We start from the raw sequence: 19468 nt of genomic DNA, 5'->3' as shown, positions 1-19468 counted from the left end.
ACGTACATATTGTTATGTAATCTTCGTCGTCTTATGTAATAAGATTTTATTTGGCTAAAAAATATTTTCATTTCGTTTCTTTTTCAACTTGATACTACAAAAGAAACTTGTATTCGTAGTTTATACTGATAAAAACTGTAATTCAAGGTTACGTACACGAATTTACATTTATTTACAATTCGTAGTGACACGTTTTAGTAGGTGTTGTATCAAGAACGTTTGAGCTGGGTTGTTTTTATAAGATGAAAATGGATTTGTAACTCTGCCTACATTAACGCCTGCTGTAGCTATACACTGGCGGATTACCAGTGCGTGAAGATACGTATCGATGAAATCAGGTCAGGAATTTACCAGGAATTAAACGATGGTCTTTGATGGGGGAGGTTGATCTGAGTACATACTATTGATTATGTTCTATATTGTCAGCAATGAGGTCGCTTGCCCGCACTATCCCTACATTACTCCTTTCCCTATGTACCTAATATTGTTATTAACGGGGACTAGCCGTAGGTACATAAATAAATAACTTGAAAAAAAATTGCGACTTAATGATGAAAGAAAAGACAGGATAACAATTTAATTATTCACAGAGAAAATTAAAATTCAGGTTTTCCTTTTCAAATGTCTGAAATACGTTTCATGGAAATGTAACAAAAGGATTCAACACAACTGCTGTCACGCTAAATTTAAATTATCTGTTGAGAATCAGTACAAAGAATACCAGTTGTTGTACCAGTATTTATGACGTAATAATAGTAATTTATTCGATTCGAATTAGTTGCCAAAATTGTCATTAAACCATGTTAAACACAAATATCTTGAAACATCGACTTTTTTACGTTCAGGTTCAATGATTTATTGTTACATGAAACCTTTTGTATTCGTTATGATTTTGAAAATCTCTTTTTACTACATACTTTTATCCTCCACAGGCCTAGGAAGCTTATTTTACTGTGTGTTTCCTTTAAATTTGAAGCTAAGCTGTATCTTACGATTTGCTCGACCAATTTTTATAAACATACATATTTTTAAATATAATACAGTGTAGATCTTACTTAGGTAATTAATAAGATTCAATGAATCTGTTTACCCATTTCATCGAAGTAACATAATATATATAGAACACCAACAAATGGTTAAATATATGGTTAACAAAATATTTATTTACTATGTTTATTTTATGCGTTTGTCATGTCCCTAGTTCTAGTACTGCTACATTTAAAGCAAATCTAATGACAAACCACTTATTAAAATTCATTATCTTGTATACGAGTAGATTGTATGTTATTTAAAGTTTTGTGTATACTTAGATATATAGAACATAAAGTTCCTTTTTTCAGTTGGGTAAATAAATTATAATATTTAAATACTCTTCACTGAATAACAAAATTTTACTCATAATTATGATTAAGATTAACCCGAAAGAGACAATGAATAATGATTGGGTAATAAGGTATTAGTAAACGCAATACTTATAGGATAACCCCGCTTCGACATAGAGCGATGACCTCTCAAAGGTTGCAGGCGGTTAAAATGGGTATTATACAAGCTCAATACCATTCCTTATTATGATTCATAGAAAGCTATATCTATCAATGGATAGTAGATAGATGATGGTGACGTTTGATGCGAGAGTTATATCAACCGATTGGCAATTTAAAATAGCCACATTCGGTGTCAGAAAAGGTTTCTTAAACCATGCATAATTGAAGCCCGTATCAATTATCATAAAAGGTTTATTAAGATATAGTCTGTTTGTATACCAAATTTCATTCAACTATTGAATCATATGTGTGTGACTCAGTATCAAATCTTTAAACAAATTAATTACTTTTATTAATTTTCACATCCAGTAGGATTAAATATATTCAACTTTTGTATGAGAATTACTATTAACTATTCGTAGTAGGTATTTCATCATTGTAGATAATTTATATGTCAATGTAAATATGTAGATAAATGTTTACATGGCTGTATTTCGGTTTGAAGGATGGGATATGACAATGAAATTATAGGGTACAGGGGCATAACCTTTTAGTCCTCAAGAACAGCAACACGTAAAGGATATCATGAGCGACACAGAATATTTTGTTATGTCTATGGTACTATTCATGTCTATAGGCGATGCGGTAATTACATTCCAGCAGGTGGGCCATCAGTTTGTTTGCTATTCTAAGTTACATAAAAAGAGTTATTTCTGTAGCAATTTACCCATAATTATTTTCACAACATTTCATTGCATAATTATATTTCTGTTAAAAGATTGACTGGGAGCAATGCTAAAATGTAACGTTTTACGATAAACAAATTAAATAAATAACTTTTTTATACCACTGAGTTGTCAAACAATCATACCGCTTACCTGATTGTAAGCAGTTACCGTAACCTATAAACGGCTGTAATATCAGGAGCATAACGCATGCGAAAAACTTCTTTATATTTTTTTTTTTTGAAGAACTCTGTGCTGTATTTTTGTAGAAAAAGTACGAAAGTTAATAACTTCATAACCCATTAACTAGTAAGCTGTTTTTCACAATGTTAAATTATCAGAAATATATTTGGAATAATTTTCTTAATTTAATAATTAAATACAGGATTATTTTAGTATCCTTCTAAGGAAGTAATCTACCAGTAAAATTAAAAAAGAACCCTAGAAAAATTAGTTGAAATCGGTGAAAAATTTCAACAGCCATGGCTAGTTACGTCTCTCTGCAAATATGGACTGGATTTTCATTTTTTTTTTATTATTATTTTTCTTTACATGTTTCTTATAATAAAAATATCTATTTACATTTAACATTGTACATGTACAATAAATTACCAATTATACCAATTTGCTCTATTTATATTTATTCTACATCTAAGTAATTTGCAAGAATTCGACAAGTAATTTAATTAAAGTATTTAATTAATAATTTCATAATAGTTGTAAGTTATTTCATATAGTTAAATGCGTACTTAGCGTAAAACCTGTTACCTATAAACAATAGCCGAGGCGAAACCCGAAGGCCACTGTCTTACACAGCATTCGACAATAATACCTGATAATACCAGTTTCTTGTAGACATTTATTTGAGTTTGTTGGTGTAGTTAAGTTATCAAATTATTCCAATAAAATTTATTATATACTATTTCTGTCATCATCGACAATATCTAATAAGAATCTTAGATATATATTGATTCATAGACTCCGCAAGTGATAGAAGTATACACACAGACGTGGTCAGCCTGTGATTGTTATAATGTGAGCTTTTGTTTCTCTTAGCGTCTTAACAGTTTAAGCAATCATTATGACATTTGAAATTCTTCACAAAACACAATAAATATTTACAATACCCAAATAAAATAGGTCGTCATCATAAGTTTATTACAGGACATAATAGTTTATTTATTTATATGATTTTTCCCGTCTTCTGAATACTACAACGAGAATAGCTAATAGACCAAAAAGTCGTTGAAAATAATAATCTTTTGCGGGCTCAGTTTTTAAAAGCTCCTCGAAAGAAATAACTTGTAATGGAAAATAAGCCGATGAAAAATAGTATACGTCACAATACAATACGTCATAAGACAAGATTACTGCGACGTCCATGATATTATTATGCCTATGCATGTATGCCTTCGTATACAGTAATGACATTGCTATATCCCAACTTTCAAACCAAAACACAGTCAGACAAGTACAGCTGTTTCATAGCAGAAATATGAGTAAGGTAAAGTTAGGTAAGTCTGCATATTGTCAAAAATTTGGATGTTAAAATATACGAGGTGAAGCTGGCATGCAAAAAACTCGGTGTGCTTAATATCACTGAATCAATGATTATTGCTGTATAAGTCGCTAAGCTGCTCCCACATGGAGTATTGCTATCACTTATGGACAGGAGCACCTAGATACTGCCTCGATTCCTTCGACTCAATGCAACGTGTTATGAGAATTGTCGATGATTCCAGGTACATAAGTGGTATCAAACGCAAGTATTAGAAAAATTTTTGCCTCACTCTGCATCTTCTACCGTTTTTCAATGAACTGTGTTCAGAGGAATTATTTAACATGATATTCACGGCCACTTTCTACTAACGCACAGCTCACCACCGACAATTTACTTCCATACCTTAGAGTTTGGATAGTCGCGTACAGCGTTGTTTTCATAGTCGCTTCTTATCATCAATGCTCAGGTTATGAAATCAACGCCCTGTCGACGTTTTTTCAAGAGACTAAAGTATGGGGTTGTATGTTGCAGGCGTTCATAGGCTACGGTAACCACTTAACATCAGGTGTGCTATATATAGCACACCTGATGTTTACCCCTCAATGGTGTTAAACAAAGCAGTCGCCTTTCTTAAAATACTTAAATGCGATTTAATTAGAAAAGAATAACTGCATATGTGAGGCCTTCATATAGAATCGTAGTATCAATCATACATACTTGACTATCTACTTATTAGTACTGCTTCGGTAATATAATGACATAACTCTGACTTTGCGCAACATAGTTCGAATATAGTGGCTGGTGCTGTGTGTTGTTTCTCGCGATTTGCTTAACGGTTCCTCTCAGAGTCTCGGATACATTACGAATTGTAATTGCAATAACTCTAAAAAGATTGCTCGCTTATATCAATATAACTGTCTATTTCCGTCTGTAGTTGGCTCTATGACTACATTTCAATGATACGCAAAATCCGCATTACGATTTTAAGTGAGTCGTTATAAAAACGGTAATAATTGAACCGTTTCATGGCTTCGATTTAGTTGATCTCATATGACTTCGCTATTCTTTCATGGCATGAATTGAATACGTTTAATTCCAATGGGTTTTAGTTCTTTTTGCCGTTAGTTTTATTGAATATTCAATAGAGTACGGAAATTTATAGTTTTAGTTGTTTCAAATAATACACTCGTAGAATTAAAAGTATAGTAGATATGTACCAGTGATCAAAAGACAGGTATATTTATTATTAGCTGTATTCCGCAATTAATCAATCATATCAATGAGCATATAAAGTATCTTATATACTACATAATTTACGACTGAACCTGTTTCATTCAAATTCGTTTAGTAGTTTTTGCGTGGAAGAGTAATAAACATCCGTTCATCCAAATTTTCACATTTATTATTATTGGGATTCTTCATACTCTGAAATTTAAATACTATTTCCTATATTCCTACAATTTAAAGTAATTTATATTTAAGAATAAATTATTTATAATAATTTATTCTTAAATATGAAAAAAATAAAATTATTTTCGTGATTTTATTGTCTAGTTTAGAAAGAAAAATTAGAAGATTGGACAAAAAAGTCACTTGTCGTTATTTTCAAGTAGGATTATTAAGTTTAAAATATTGAAATGAGAATATAACACTATAAATAAAATAAAAAAAAACTGTATCTAACCACTGATACATATTTACAATTATTACCTATATTATGGGTTAAAGATATAACTTTTTATTGATTATTAACAAACAATAATTGATTTACCGAAATTGCGCTAATCTTCGCTTTGTTAAATACTTATACAATTATGTTTTAATTTAGAGACATATTTTTATTGTATACTATAAATATTTTGCATAAAAACATATTGTAATCGTTTAACATAACCGATCACAATAAGATTTAAATTTCCTTTTTAAGCTGTGTCTAAAATTAAATACAGTACATGTACGTAAGTAGCACAACTCTGAATATTATGTAAGGTCAACCGCGGGCCCATTCCCATATATATCGCGCCTGATGTAACGAACTAATAAACCGGTCAGGCGACCCCAATATTTTTGCTCGCGATCTCATCGTCACTGACTTGTTGGTGTGATTTACCGTTTAACTGAATTTCATTGCATAATAAATGTAATATCGTATAAGTTTCCATTTATAGAAATATGAATAAATGAAATATTAAAAAAATGAAGAGTAATACTTATAATCATTCAAAATTTTTATATTTAATATCTTAAAAATTCTTTTAGTTGGTTTCGGTCCACGAATAAATGAATAAATGTGGATAAATACCTAGTTATTATATAATGACTATTAAATGGTATGTTTGCTTGTGTATTGTTTTTTAATTCATGAATTTATTTGTGTGAAATAAAGAAACGAGAGGAAGGGAGGTCTATAGATGGAATATGGTATGGAGGCATCATCAAAACAGTTTTGCAAATTTAGTAATTATATAGTAGTGGAACAAATTCATACCTTCAGAAATCGGTTACGAATAAGATTGTGCATGCTCAGAGGTAAATGGTAATATCTAAAATTATGGGATGCTTTAAACATATATAGAAAGATAATATAAATATAATTGAAGTAAACAAAATTATGCATTTTTGAGTTTTCAAGTACAAGAACTTGGATAGGTTACATACAAAAATATTAGTAAGTAGGTATCTAGTACAATGAAAAGTAAAAATATATGTAAGTAAATGTAGAAAAGACAAATAATAAAAAGCAGTATGCAGTAAGTAGGCCACCACTAATATAATGGATATTTAAGTGTGTAGTTATTACTACTTTATTTACTATCTACTACTTTAATTTAGTTCAAATCACTCCATTATATATATAATTTGCAATTGGATGCTAACTATGACGCCCAATCAAAAAGTAAGTAACATCTTTTTAGAAGTACTTTGTACCAATCAATTTATGGTTTCTCACGGAATCGTCAGTATTGTTGATGTTGGCACTCAAGTTGGCGAGAAGGAAATGTTCAATGATGATGATAGTAGCTTCGCGGTATTCAACGGATGAGCGTAAATAATGACATATTATTTACCTTCTATATTCCATTCTAAACACAAATTGCATATGTATTTTTGACAAACGTATTATTTACATCAAAATTTCATAAAAACTAATAGATATGACAGGATATTTTGGCATCAAATATAAAGTCGTTGTCCCATAATTGTCTATTATGTACTTCTGATTTGGCAATAAAATACAATTTCAATTGTATGTCTCAACATATTTGTTTACTGGTTTATTATACTCTGTTATTTACTTACTCTTTTTTGACTATTTTACTACTCGGTTCAGTTACTATTTCTGCCGTAATAGCAGTGCACGCGTAGTTGTTTCGACGTAATTTTATTCTTATGTAGTCGGGTGTAAACCGTTTGGAAAAGTATTTTTTTTATATGAAACGATATATTTACAGATTAGTCCCATAGAAATTTTACCAAACCAGTTCAGTAGTTTAGTTTTCAAACTAAAATAACTAATTTTGCTACAATTAAAGTCAGGGTTTTTTTGTGAAACATAAATTAATTAAGAATTAAATAGGTAGTACAATTTCAAATATAAAAGATATAAACCTTCATAATATCTTACCAACTTTATGAGTTCTGTTGTAGCTTGTGTCTTTCTAGTCACAAAATTGAATGCGATATTGTCAAATATACGATTCGTGGTTCAATTTTAAAGATCGAACGATAATAGCTCTGTGTTTATGGAGTTTATTTTAGTAGTAGAGTGGGAGGTGCTATGAGCGAAACAGTGTTTATAATCTGTGATATCTGTACCCATAATCATAACGACATTTACCACTTTTCAACAAATGGGCCACTAACTTTTTTGTTTTTTCCTTAAATACATTAAAAAAAATAGATTCTTGTATTGTTTGAATTTTAAAGGCCTACTATATTTTGTCTATTTAAACCGAAATATTTTTTTAAATTTGTTATACATCTTCGTTTGTTTCGTCGTGGTCTAAAGACAATATGTTACAGACACGCCTGCAAATCAGATAAGTCGCGACGTTAAAAACAACTTGAACATAGCACTCGTGACGTAAGAGTCCTATCGTGACTAAATATCGGAATACACTTGTACATTGTTAACACATCAATACAAACTTGTCACGTTTCCTGATCAACACTGATAAATATTTCGCAAATGGCGCTAGGTAATAGATATATTTATTTTCGTAGAGATTACCTTTAGTTTATAGGAATTATTAATGTCCATTGCTGAAAAATTATGGGATACTATCGTACTTAAAAAAATTGCGTCTTGTTGTACATAGAATTAACAATTTATTCTTGCTACTTCGTCCTAATTATTCTATATTAATACTGAAATTTGTGAATGAAAAATTTACAAAGGACAAATAGCCTCCGATATCAGCTCCCTTAACAGCTGAATATGCTGTGTTGATATGGGAGCCTTATTTTTTTTGTATTTTATCGACCCAGTAAAAATGTTTAGTACAATGATTAATATTCATTAATTAATGTCATGGAAATAAAGTTAATAATAAAGTGATATTATGCAACTCAGCATTAAGTATAGTATCTTATAGTAACAATGCATGTAATTCTTGACCTCTTGATGACATTCAATTAATTATATTATTTAAATGATGGCGTAACGTAACTTACGTTATATCGGTAGTTACATTATCTGTGGGCAAGTACACACTTCCTCGCGCATCGTTATCACATCACGATCAGGCCGCGCCGCCGGCGAACAATCAGAGCGTTGCATGCACCGCGAATGCGAAGCGAATGTCTTACCATCGTTTGGACACACATAACCAAAATTATTCAAGCTTAGGTTACATCTTGTATATATACATATATTTATATATAAGTAAACCAAGTGTTACAATGAAATCTATTTGAATAGGCACATCATCGTAACAATAACATCAATGTTATTTTACTGTATACACTATTTATTCTCTGTGGATATAAATATATTTTTTCATTGTATTTCACGTAGGAATAAAAATCTTATTCATATTGTTTATGTTTAAATGAATTGAATATTTTTAATTATTAACTTGGTATTAATCTTTAAATATATACCATTTTAATCAAGTTACGACAATATTTATATTATACGTAATACACAAATAAGTATATGCTAATACGCTTAATATATTCCACACCTAATTTAATTAAATAACATTACAATGTGTGAGATTCATATCATTTATATCGCTAGTTATAGTTATGATTATTATAATTGCTTAATGATGAAATTAAACAATTGTAATATTAAGCAAGGCAATGAAAAGAGGAAGATGCAGCCTCGGCCCGTGTCGTTGAGGCCACGCGCCACGCGGTGAGGCGAACTTCGCTAGAACACTACATTCAACTCGATCACGCGAACTTAATGTTTTTTAAAGTGCTAACTCACATCTCGTTACAAACTTTTTTCATTGAAGCAAGAAAATGGGACAGTCTTTAAGTTAACGATTTCGTTAAATCATTACTTACACTTTTTTAAGTGAGCTTTTTTCTACTTTCTAAATTTAACCGTTAAACTAAGTGTTAAGTGGGACGAAAACTGAAATGTTTTCATTACATCTATTTCAGAATGTCCTTTTCTCTTTATTTTTATCTAATACTTATTATGTAAGTTTAAAAATTATTGCCAAATTGTCTAGCCTGGTCTACGTTAAATGAAGTAACATATTAGGTAAATAATAAGTATATTTATTTTGTGTCAGATTTGGTTTTGAAATATATTCTATTCGGTATAAAAATACGCATTTCAATGCCAGTAGGTATACCGGGTAGTGCCTTGAACGGAGCATATTTATGCAATGCACGGTGCGGGTGTATCACTACAACGGTATGTTTCATGTTCCGATTGTTTTGAGCAATGTAATTTTATATATGTACCCACTCATTTATGACTACGCCACCCAATGAGTATATATACCTAAATAAAAAATATATCTTGTAAGTTCACTATAGTTTTACTGTTATATTGAAATATGTAATGCTAGCTGTTTTGCGGTTTAGTGCGCGCGAATTTGGTTGAGGCTATAATAATTATATAAACAAAAATGTATTATCTTATAAATAAACTTATAAATGAGGTTATCAGTGGCTTTTGAAAGGTTTTTTTTTAAATCTCATGACAATATATTAGGAGAATAAAGAATATCCTATATTATAGTTAGCTTGTAGTTATTCGATATTAAGTGAAATGTGTATGTAAATATAGTTTTATCAAAATCAATTTAATAGTTCATCCTTCAGTTTGAAGAAAGAATCATAGACAAAATGTACCTGTAATTATTTTAGCAAAATATATAACTTGGTATAATGAGTTATTCCAAAGCTGACTTTAATAATAATGTTTTTGTTGCAGAGTACTTGTCAGAGTTAACAATGATTAGTTTGCAAGCAAACTGTACAAGCGAGTTTTTTATTGTTGACCAGATTTTATCATTAAATAGAACATGTAATATAATGAAGTTGTTTAGAGATTGCTTAAGTTTTTGTTACAATTGCAAAATAATGAGTATGATTAGCAGACACCAACAATACTTAACAAACCAAAGTAAGTATAAATAAGTACGTTTAATTTTTTTAAGAAAAATAGTGCTTAATAGAGATTTTATCGTCATTATATTAGTCTGATTCATTTAACTGACAAACATATACTTAGATACAGATGAGTCAATATTCATATATTGGCTTCATATTGACTCACCGTTCGATTCTATGAATGAATATATGAGCAAGCACCTAGTGTAAGTATTTATGTTTCCACTATATATATATATATATATATATATATCGTAATAAAAGGAACAATGACCAGCAAAAGAAAACAAGTATGGCCAGCATTGTTATACAAGATTATATTCTCCTCTTGTGGGGAGATACTCGTGTCCAGCAGTGGAACGTTAATAGGTTGTGAAGGTAAGGTAGCCAATTATATCCAAACCATGCGAGATATTCCACAGCAATATTGAAGAGTTCTTGAAGTAGTTATTTTAATTAAATTTGGTTTCCCGTGTTGGTTAAGGTGAGGACTCAGATAATGAATCAACCCCAAGACTGGTTTGCAAATATTTATATAGAAAAGTTCATAGAATACACAATTTTATTGGATATTTTATTGTTGTAGCGCTTATCAATTTCTATAAGTCGGTTCAGTTTATACTTTTTAATAATATTTTGATTTATTTTCTGAAATGATTATGTAAATATTAGTGTAAATTTTATTCACCTTTTTTATTAGTTACATTACGGATAATGTATGCTTTAAAAATTATATAATATTTTGCTTACATATTACTTATGTGTACATAACTAATTTATTGGTGATAAGTATCTATTCAAAATAATTTTGTTTTATTTTAAATATAAGCACGATTTTTTATTTCATTATTGATCTTTTGATATTCAAATTTTTAATATAAAACAATCCATAAAAAAAAATCAAATAACTGCTTACGAAATATAATACTATTTTAATCAGTATTTACTTAGTTGATAGATTGAAGGATATTATAAAACTAGTTTTAAATAATAATTGTCACAATACTGCCACACATTGTCACCGTAGAAGGCTCGTTACTCTGTTTATTTATCCTTGGGCAGGCTCTATTATAACAAATTATATTAGTTATTTTTAATTTATGATACATAACTGTTTTATTACTGTTCGAATCATGTAAACATATTTTTTGGTATGTGAATTAATTGATTGAATACATTTAATTTTAAATAGCCTTTTTATTAGATAATCATGTATTTGGAGATCTATTGTCATTTATATTTTTTTCTTAAATGCGTATAAGTTAGTATAAATATAAACTGTTTGCGCAATATGTATCTAAGAATGAGAATGATACATTAATCATTAAGAAAGCATTTGAATGTAATATATCTATTGGTTAGTTACTTATTAGTATATTGAATGTTGGTGCACGCGTGGGATGTGTAGGCGCGGAATAGCCTTGCAGTGCCAACACGCCGTCATTGCCGCCGATTGGCATTGTAGGTTTGTCGTCTCTATGTTATGTTACGTATTTGAATAGTATCTGCGTGTCCTGAATAATATAATATCCATAGTAGTTTGAAACTATTGCAGATTATGGTTTTGTGGATTTATATTCAATACTTGATACCATAAACTGTGTAATACAATTCGTATCAAATAATTAGAATAATTATAGAAAAATCAAAGCTGTAGTTAAAAGGAACCAGTAATTGATGAAGGAAAAAGGTTCTCGAGTGTTGACTTCGTACAGGCAAATTCAATATACTGAGAAACAGGGCACGAGATAAAGACATGTTGTATAAAAGTCGTTTGCTTGAGCGCCTCTTTTTCGAGTTTCTGCCGTGAAGAAGTTGTATTTGAGTAGCTGTGTTTTTACTTGAAGGGTGGAATATGGTAGTGTAATTACAGAGTACGGCGATGCCTCTGTACCTTAGTCTTCAGGAATGACAACGCATGAACATTATTATAAGTGTCACAGTATACTCTGTTATTTCCATGGTACTGTTCATGTCTTTAGGCAACTGTTACCACTTTTCATCAAGAGGGCCGTCAGCTTGCTTGTCATTCTAAGTAGCATTAAAAAAAAGATTGAGTAACGACCTCAAAAATATTGTATTGAATAGAATGCTCGTACACGAAGTTTTTATTAGATACAATTAAAATATATTTATAGTTGTTTCTATTTTTATATTTTCATTTATAGAATCCATGTAAATATTTAAGGAAAAAGGAACACCAAAAAACAACAGTGTGTAGAGGCGTATAAAAATTGTGATGCCATTTATACAGCTGTGGCGCTGAACAGGTTGCTCTTAGTTAATTTACATAAGTATGCATAACTATACTAACGTATTCTGTAGTACGAGTACACAGTGTCTCCACAAACACAATACTTTATGTTACGAGTAGTCTACCTAACAAAGTGTCATTCTCTTCGTAAACTTACTTAGTTTGATTAAACAGTTGAGTTCGTAATATTCAAACCATTTTATGTAAACATGTTAGACTTACTTTCATATGTGAAAAATTAGGCCATGCCTGTGGTGAATTGAGTATAAACCGTAAAATAATTCTTATGGTTACCACAAGTAATATTAAGAAAGCAATTGTTTTTGGAACATTGGAGTTACTCCAAAGAAATATAACTATATTTCTTAACCATTAATCTTTTAATAACGATCAAGTGTTTTGGATATAGATAAATAAACATTAGATTTATGATTAGACTAATAAAATTCCTGATTTTGAAAGAGTTAATATAATTTGACACAGATATTAAGTGTATTTTCCGTAGTATATATTTATTTATTTGGAGTATCAATTTAATATGATGTCAGGATTTATTTTTACAGCTAGATGTTAGTTAGTATTTTTATGTATTGCATTTAAACTCGAGTGATCTTCTGAAAAAGATATACTCTTAAAAGAAACAAAGTATTATCATCTACTAAATATTTTAATTGCTGTATAATACTTAAGTCTATAATTATTTTTTTTAAAGCCACATACTGAACTTAAGGAAACAGATAAATGTAATGAAATGTTCTCGGTAGTCTTACCGTACAAATACATAAATGATAAACTTTTATAGCTATGCACCAGAAATAGTACTGTATATAACTATAATAACAATAGATAATAAATAAAAGAAAGCAATGGAATCAACTTTACCGTTCGAGAGCATGATATCAATTTCAACGAAATGAATATAATTGAGAGAACTATTTATAAAGTCTGGATTGCATTAAGTGAGCGATTTTGGCTATTGTTTAATGTTAGCTATATTATTTACGTACGTGTTTTTACAGGACAATGGTTGTAAAAAATGAATTTTTCATTTAACCAATTTATAAATGAGTCTAGTTTATAGGTAATTAAATTATTATTATTAATCTTATGATACAGGTAAAATGTTAGTGTCAATATTTTTAGACAATTGGAATAACACATAAGATGACATTTCGTATTTAAAATTGTAATCGTCATATATATATATATATATGGAAAACAACATGGACATCAAAGGAAGTACAATACCTCCATATCTCCACAATCTCGTACCGTCCTAAGTGGTAAGGTATTATACATCTTGTTTTAGTATTTATACTGCAATTTTATAGTCCTTAGACCAAATTGCAACAAATTATTTATAGATACTTTATAGAAAAAATATAATACTGTGATATTTATGCAACAGATCTACATAAAAATTCCATCGTCAAGTTTTTATTTGTATTTATGGTAGGATATCTGTCACAATCAGTGTGAAGTGTGAAGAACATATATCTATATTGCTACCTGTACTCAGTTATAAAGATCTACCTATTATAAATTTTACCAAGTGCCGATTCCAGCGTTGACATAGCGACATGATTGCTAAATGTACATTAATAATGTTATGTTTGAAAAATATGTACGTATTGTATTTTTTATATTGTTTAAACGTATTACATATATTCTTTATTATTTTAATCATATTACTACATCTACGAAATAAACTCCAAATCTCAAGCAATGTCAATGATATCTATTCACGTTACTAGACAAATTTTATCATAAATATATAATTACTTTATAGCTCAAAGGTTAGTTTTTATGCATATTATAAGAACAGAAACAACTAAGTTCATAATCACAATTAAGACCTATAAATCTCCCGTCATTTGTTATTAAACCGGATCCATATATATTCAAGGTTATACTTATACTATATTACGGGAATACGTAATAAGGATAATTATTTTATAAATCTGCAAGAATATTATCTTCGATATTTGGCGATAAAAATATTTCTGACGACCTGCTTACTTAATCTACGGAAATATAAATAATAAATAAATAAACAAATGGTAAAGTATTCTTAAACAGTTATTAATTTATAACTAATTTGTCAAAGGCAAAAAGTACAAATACCAAATCAAGCTATGACCTTCAAGAGAAAAACTTTTATAACTTCAAAATACTAGTAGCAACCGTACTTATATTATTGAGTGTTAATTTGGTACAAGGATTATAAAATGATTTCATAAACACAGTAGGTAGGTAGATCAATAGTCCAAATATGTGCATGTCATTGAGTAATCATTACGAATTCTGAGAAGATAATAAAGTGGAACTTGTTGAGCACCAGCCACCAGTTGGTATTGTATGAGAAATAGTTATATTACCTGCGCACTTGTCGCCAGCAGGTAGCTGGCGAAGAGGCAAGTCCACACGAGCCACATTATGGTTCACTTGACAGCTGTCACGGAGTTTCTGACACTTAGTTATAGTGGTTGTGGTCGGCGAGGCGTCAGCGCGGCATGGCGTACCGGTCGGAGCGCGGGACGCAGCGACACTGCCGCTCCAAGCGTCGACCACACCAAGTTACAAGAACAACAAACTTTACTTTCTGTGATCGGGCGTGTGTACATGTATTTTGTAGTAGAGTTAATAGTATTTTAACGGACTTCAAAAAGTTCAATTTCTTTTTTAATGTTATCTATCTACATATTATATATGTTTGAATTGTGGATATGTAATAAGGGAAGGATACTTTTTAAAAATATATGCACAATTTTCTTGACGACCAATTTTCGAGCATTGGTCTTCTTTTATCATAATTCATAAAAATCGTTTAAAAAGGCGACCAAAACTAATAGTATGTACACAAATAAATACTTTTATTATTTGAGTAACATTAATAGTTAGGTATACAGTGTGGACGAGGCTTCGCTACGCAACGCTGCGTCGCGTCGGCGGGTTGCAAGCATTACAACACACGCACACAGTCATCAGTCATCTGTATTATATACATACACTTGCACACGCCGCCAGGTAAACCACCGGATCCTTTTGATAATCCTTCTGTCTGACTTACACCTTTTTACTTTTATTATACTCTGCTACAGCTCGAATGTGTATAAAAGCGCCCTAGTTTGACCAAAGGTTATTTTAGTAAAGGTCAAACAACCTATATAGGGTATATTTATACAAAATGAAGTTTGTGTGGTGTATTGTATTACGTGTTACATTAATTGCGTAGGAAATGCTACGAAAAGTGTAGTACTTGTAGAAGAATTCAACGCGCTTCCGCGTAGAGATTAGTCATTTATTATTATGGTAAAATATTTATATAAAACTACATGCATATTTTTAATCGTCAGAATATAGGTAGAAGAAAGATATTGAATCTTATATTCTACTAATTCAATGTGACTTACAATTTAGATATATTAAATAATTGTTTATTATAATGAAGAGAGCTTCGTACTTTCTTTTTATCACTATCACTACATAGTATAAAACAAAGTCGCTGTCGCTGTCTGTCCCTCTCTATGTATGCTTAAATCCTTCAAACTACACAACAGATTTTGAAGCGATTTTTTTAATAGATAGAGTGATTCAAGAGGAAGGTTTATATGTATAATGCATGCAAAATATTGTAGAGAAATACTTATAAATTTAGTGGTTTCTAATGTGATGTCATAAAGAAACACATTTTTTGCGCTTACATTGCAAACACTGGCTGAACCCCACGAGATAAATCAAAATAATGTACTACAATATTGTACACCTTAAAAAGGTCAACAAAAAAGTCCGTGATGATATATGTCTATCTCTTAAGGATAATCCACAATAAATATTTTTTATCCTTTACATTTTACGGGAAAAAATGATGATTTTAAGTAATATAACATTAATTTGTATCCAATTAAGTACCTTAAATACTATGTCCATTTCAGATAGATTAATATGGCCCTTTACAGTATGTAATTTAAATGAATAGTATCAGCATTGCACCCGTGCGAATCCGGGGCGTGTCGCTAGTACTATTATAATTTGTCGTGTGGTCGATATCAAAAACATTGTGTATCAATTTAAATTAGAAAATTCTTATAACAAATTACTCGTAAGTGCAGTGGTAATAGTCTACAAACATTTCTAACTAATTTTTAATGGAGTATTAGAGGATTACTGTCGTGAACATATTTATTTTAGTTTATAATTTAATCTATGTATATGAAGTTCCACATAATACAAGTACCATCGTAATTCAGTTGTCGCTGAAATAATATCGTATTTATGACATTGAAAAATTTAACTGAAGGTTAAATAAAGGGTAAATTAGGCTATCCAAAATTGGTTTTAAATTTACGAACTGAGAATGATACCTTTCATGAAAATCAAATCTTAAAAAAAGAAACGGTTTTTAGCGTTCTATTAGATATTCAGCTTCATGAATACTGTTGCTGGACTTTTAGCCTTTTTTGAGAAAATATATGTAGGTATCAACATATATACATTATATTTTGAAAAATGTTAAATTAAAAGTAATAATGAAGACAATAGTTCTAAATAGGAATACGAGTACAGAGGAATTTTGTCGATTGTAAAATATTAGCTGTAATATATTAACTGGTATTTAACAATTGACAAAATTTCGAAATTTGGTCAAAAGCAAAACTCAGCATTCATATTTTCTGAAACTAACGAAACTAAATAAGAACAACGATTTTTGACTTTTCAAACTTAAAGAGCTTTAAAGATAAGGATAAGTTTTCCTTACTCGGTATATTTTTTAGGTAAATAACTGCGTTAGCTGTAGGTGTTATTATTAAACATTTTTCACATATTTTTAATCGAAATAACAGTATAAAATAAATAGAATAATGAATAGATCTTTATCTTAACTGTTTAACAGTAGTAACTGTATAATTACGAAAAATATAATTTTATTTTAAACATATTGCTATATCTAATATTTGTCTCTTTGTTAGGTTTAGGTACATTTTAAACAATTATTCCATTGCATGGCAGGTATGTTTGTATGCATCCGTTTGCATTTGCCCATATAAATTGGAACAAGATTATTCTTTTTGTTAATTCTAATGATACATTATCCATTACAGCTTACTGAACTAGTTAATATTTTGATTTTCGGTGTTAGATTTAATTCGGTACCGGTATTTCATTTATATGTTAGGCAGTAATTGGCACAGTTTAGTCCTGTGTTTGTTGTGTACTAATTTGGTACGAGTAATTTTTTTTATTTGTTTATAGGGATATATTTTGGTCTGCTATTTAAAATTTTATTCAGATGTGTTTAGCTATTGATATCTAAACATTTTGACATTGGTATTTTTATATCTTACAAAGAGCAACCTAAACCCATTACTTTATTTAAAATCAATTGAGCTGTTAAAGTTAGCCCGAATATTTTAGAAGCTTTACACTTTACCATTCTGCTAAGAAGGATTTGAAGAACAGGACACCTTATATTTTTCATACGTCATCTATCGTAGAATGAAGGGAGACTATACACATAAAGTATAGTCACAACTACAATTAGGTGCAAAGGTGGCGCTGGCAACGCACGGCACGTTGCCGCCCAAAATCAATATCCAGCCGGCGTGCGCCGTCCCGCCGATTTTCATCAGTCTTACAGAAGGTTCTCCTTACTAACGCCATTTCTACGTTTGGTTTCGCGCAACCAGTGCTTGGTACCTGAACTGTACCATTTTCGGACGTATCCCCTTAATTCGTGAGTATACTTCTTATAAATTAATTTGCTTTTTAAATTTAGAATCTTTTCTAATATTATGAATCATTTATAAGTTTATCTTCATTCATAAAGCTCTATATAAGTAGCGCAAACCTCAAAATGGCTAGAATTATAGTATTACGAAATGGATTTTATTACAGTAGATATATAGGGCGGAGATTGACCTCGTAGCACTTGCTAAGCGTTTTTCTTAATTTTGAATGAAATTAAGTGAATTAAACTAAGTTATATGTACATATATGTATGAAAAATACGAGGCTTTGTTTTAATGTAAATGGAAAAATGATAGTAAATTGTACAGTTTAAAAAATCATGTTAACAAATGTAATAACATTCCCTTTTTATTATTCTTTAAACCTATATAATTTTATTTTTCATTTTCACATGTTTTCGAATTTTATGCATGAGTATATAGTTACAATGAATAAAGTCTCCACCTTGATCTTTGATTAAAAAGTGTGAAAGATTAGGTAATTGTGGAATATGATATAGTAGATAGATTCTAGATCGCCAAATATATATTTTATCGCAATTTACGTTTGTATAGTTTCATTAGCAATATAAATTTTATGACATTTTATTCCAGCAATAAAGTGTATGAATGTTAAAAGATTTAAAAGTATATAGCCAGATAATAGGCAGCTATTGTAAAGATTTGCCTTGTAGTTGTACAAAAACGTAATCAACGTCTCTGGAGAATTGGCAGTAGAATGAAAAAAGAGAAATTGTAATTTTACGTAACCAATTTCTTATTTTAATACAGGTAATTTTCCTTCTACACGAGTATAAGAATAGAAGGAAAATTTTGGGTTTCACCTTAGTTAATATATTTACCCAGTATATATTGTTAGTGATGACTTATGAAACCATATACGAGTATGTATGGACATAGCTCTGCATGGCTAGTCGAATGCAGAAATTCCTATATTCTTATTAAGCTGTGCAGAGGGATGTGGAATTTCAAATTGTGATAAAATATGAAAGAAGCATATAGGGCCGGTTATATATCTTGAAGTATCGACATATGATGGGGAATAAAGGTTCTTGAGCGACGATTCCGTCCAGGCAATACAAATCCACACAAGTCCTACGGCAAACATCACTTACTAATATAGTATAATGATCATAACTTATAAGTTACTTCCTTTTTTAAAATGGGCGATTGTGTCC

General features: G+C 30.0%; 1 protein-coding gene across 2 annotated transcripts in view; it reads right to left on the bottom strand.

Annotated features, from left to right (window-relative positions):
* Positions 1-15110, bottom strand: part of LOC113511611 (uncharacterized) — a 29265-nt gene extending 14155 nt beyond the window's left edge. Inside the window, exon 1 of one of the 2 annotated variants that reach the window (XM_026895267.3) lies at positions 14922-15110. In XM_026895267.3, the coding sequence (XP_026751068.1) occupies positions 14922-14978 (57 nt within the window). In that variant the 5' untranslated portion in view covers positions 14979-15110. The remainder of the gene's footprint in view (positions 1-14921) is intronic. The other variant, XM_026895268.3, reaches the window with a different exon arrangement.
* Positions 15111-19468: the final 4358 nt, after the last annotated feature.

This window comes from Galleria mellonella, unplaced genomic scaffold (assembly GCF_026898425.1).
Source record: "Galleria mellonella isolate WM207_F2 unplaced genomic scaffold, CSIRO_AGI_GalMel_v1 utg117, whole genome shotgun sequence".
NCBI classification, from domain to species: domain Eukaryota; kingdom Metazoa; phylum Arthropoda; class Insecta; order Lepidoptera; family Pyralidae; genus Galleria; species Galleria mellonella.
Note: the sequence above shows the minus strand (reverse complement) of the source record. Positions and strands in the feature narration are given on the sequence as shown.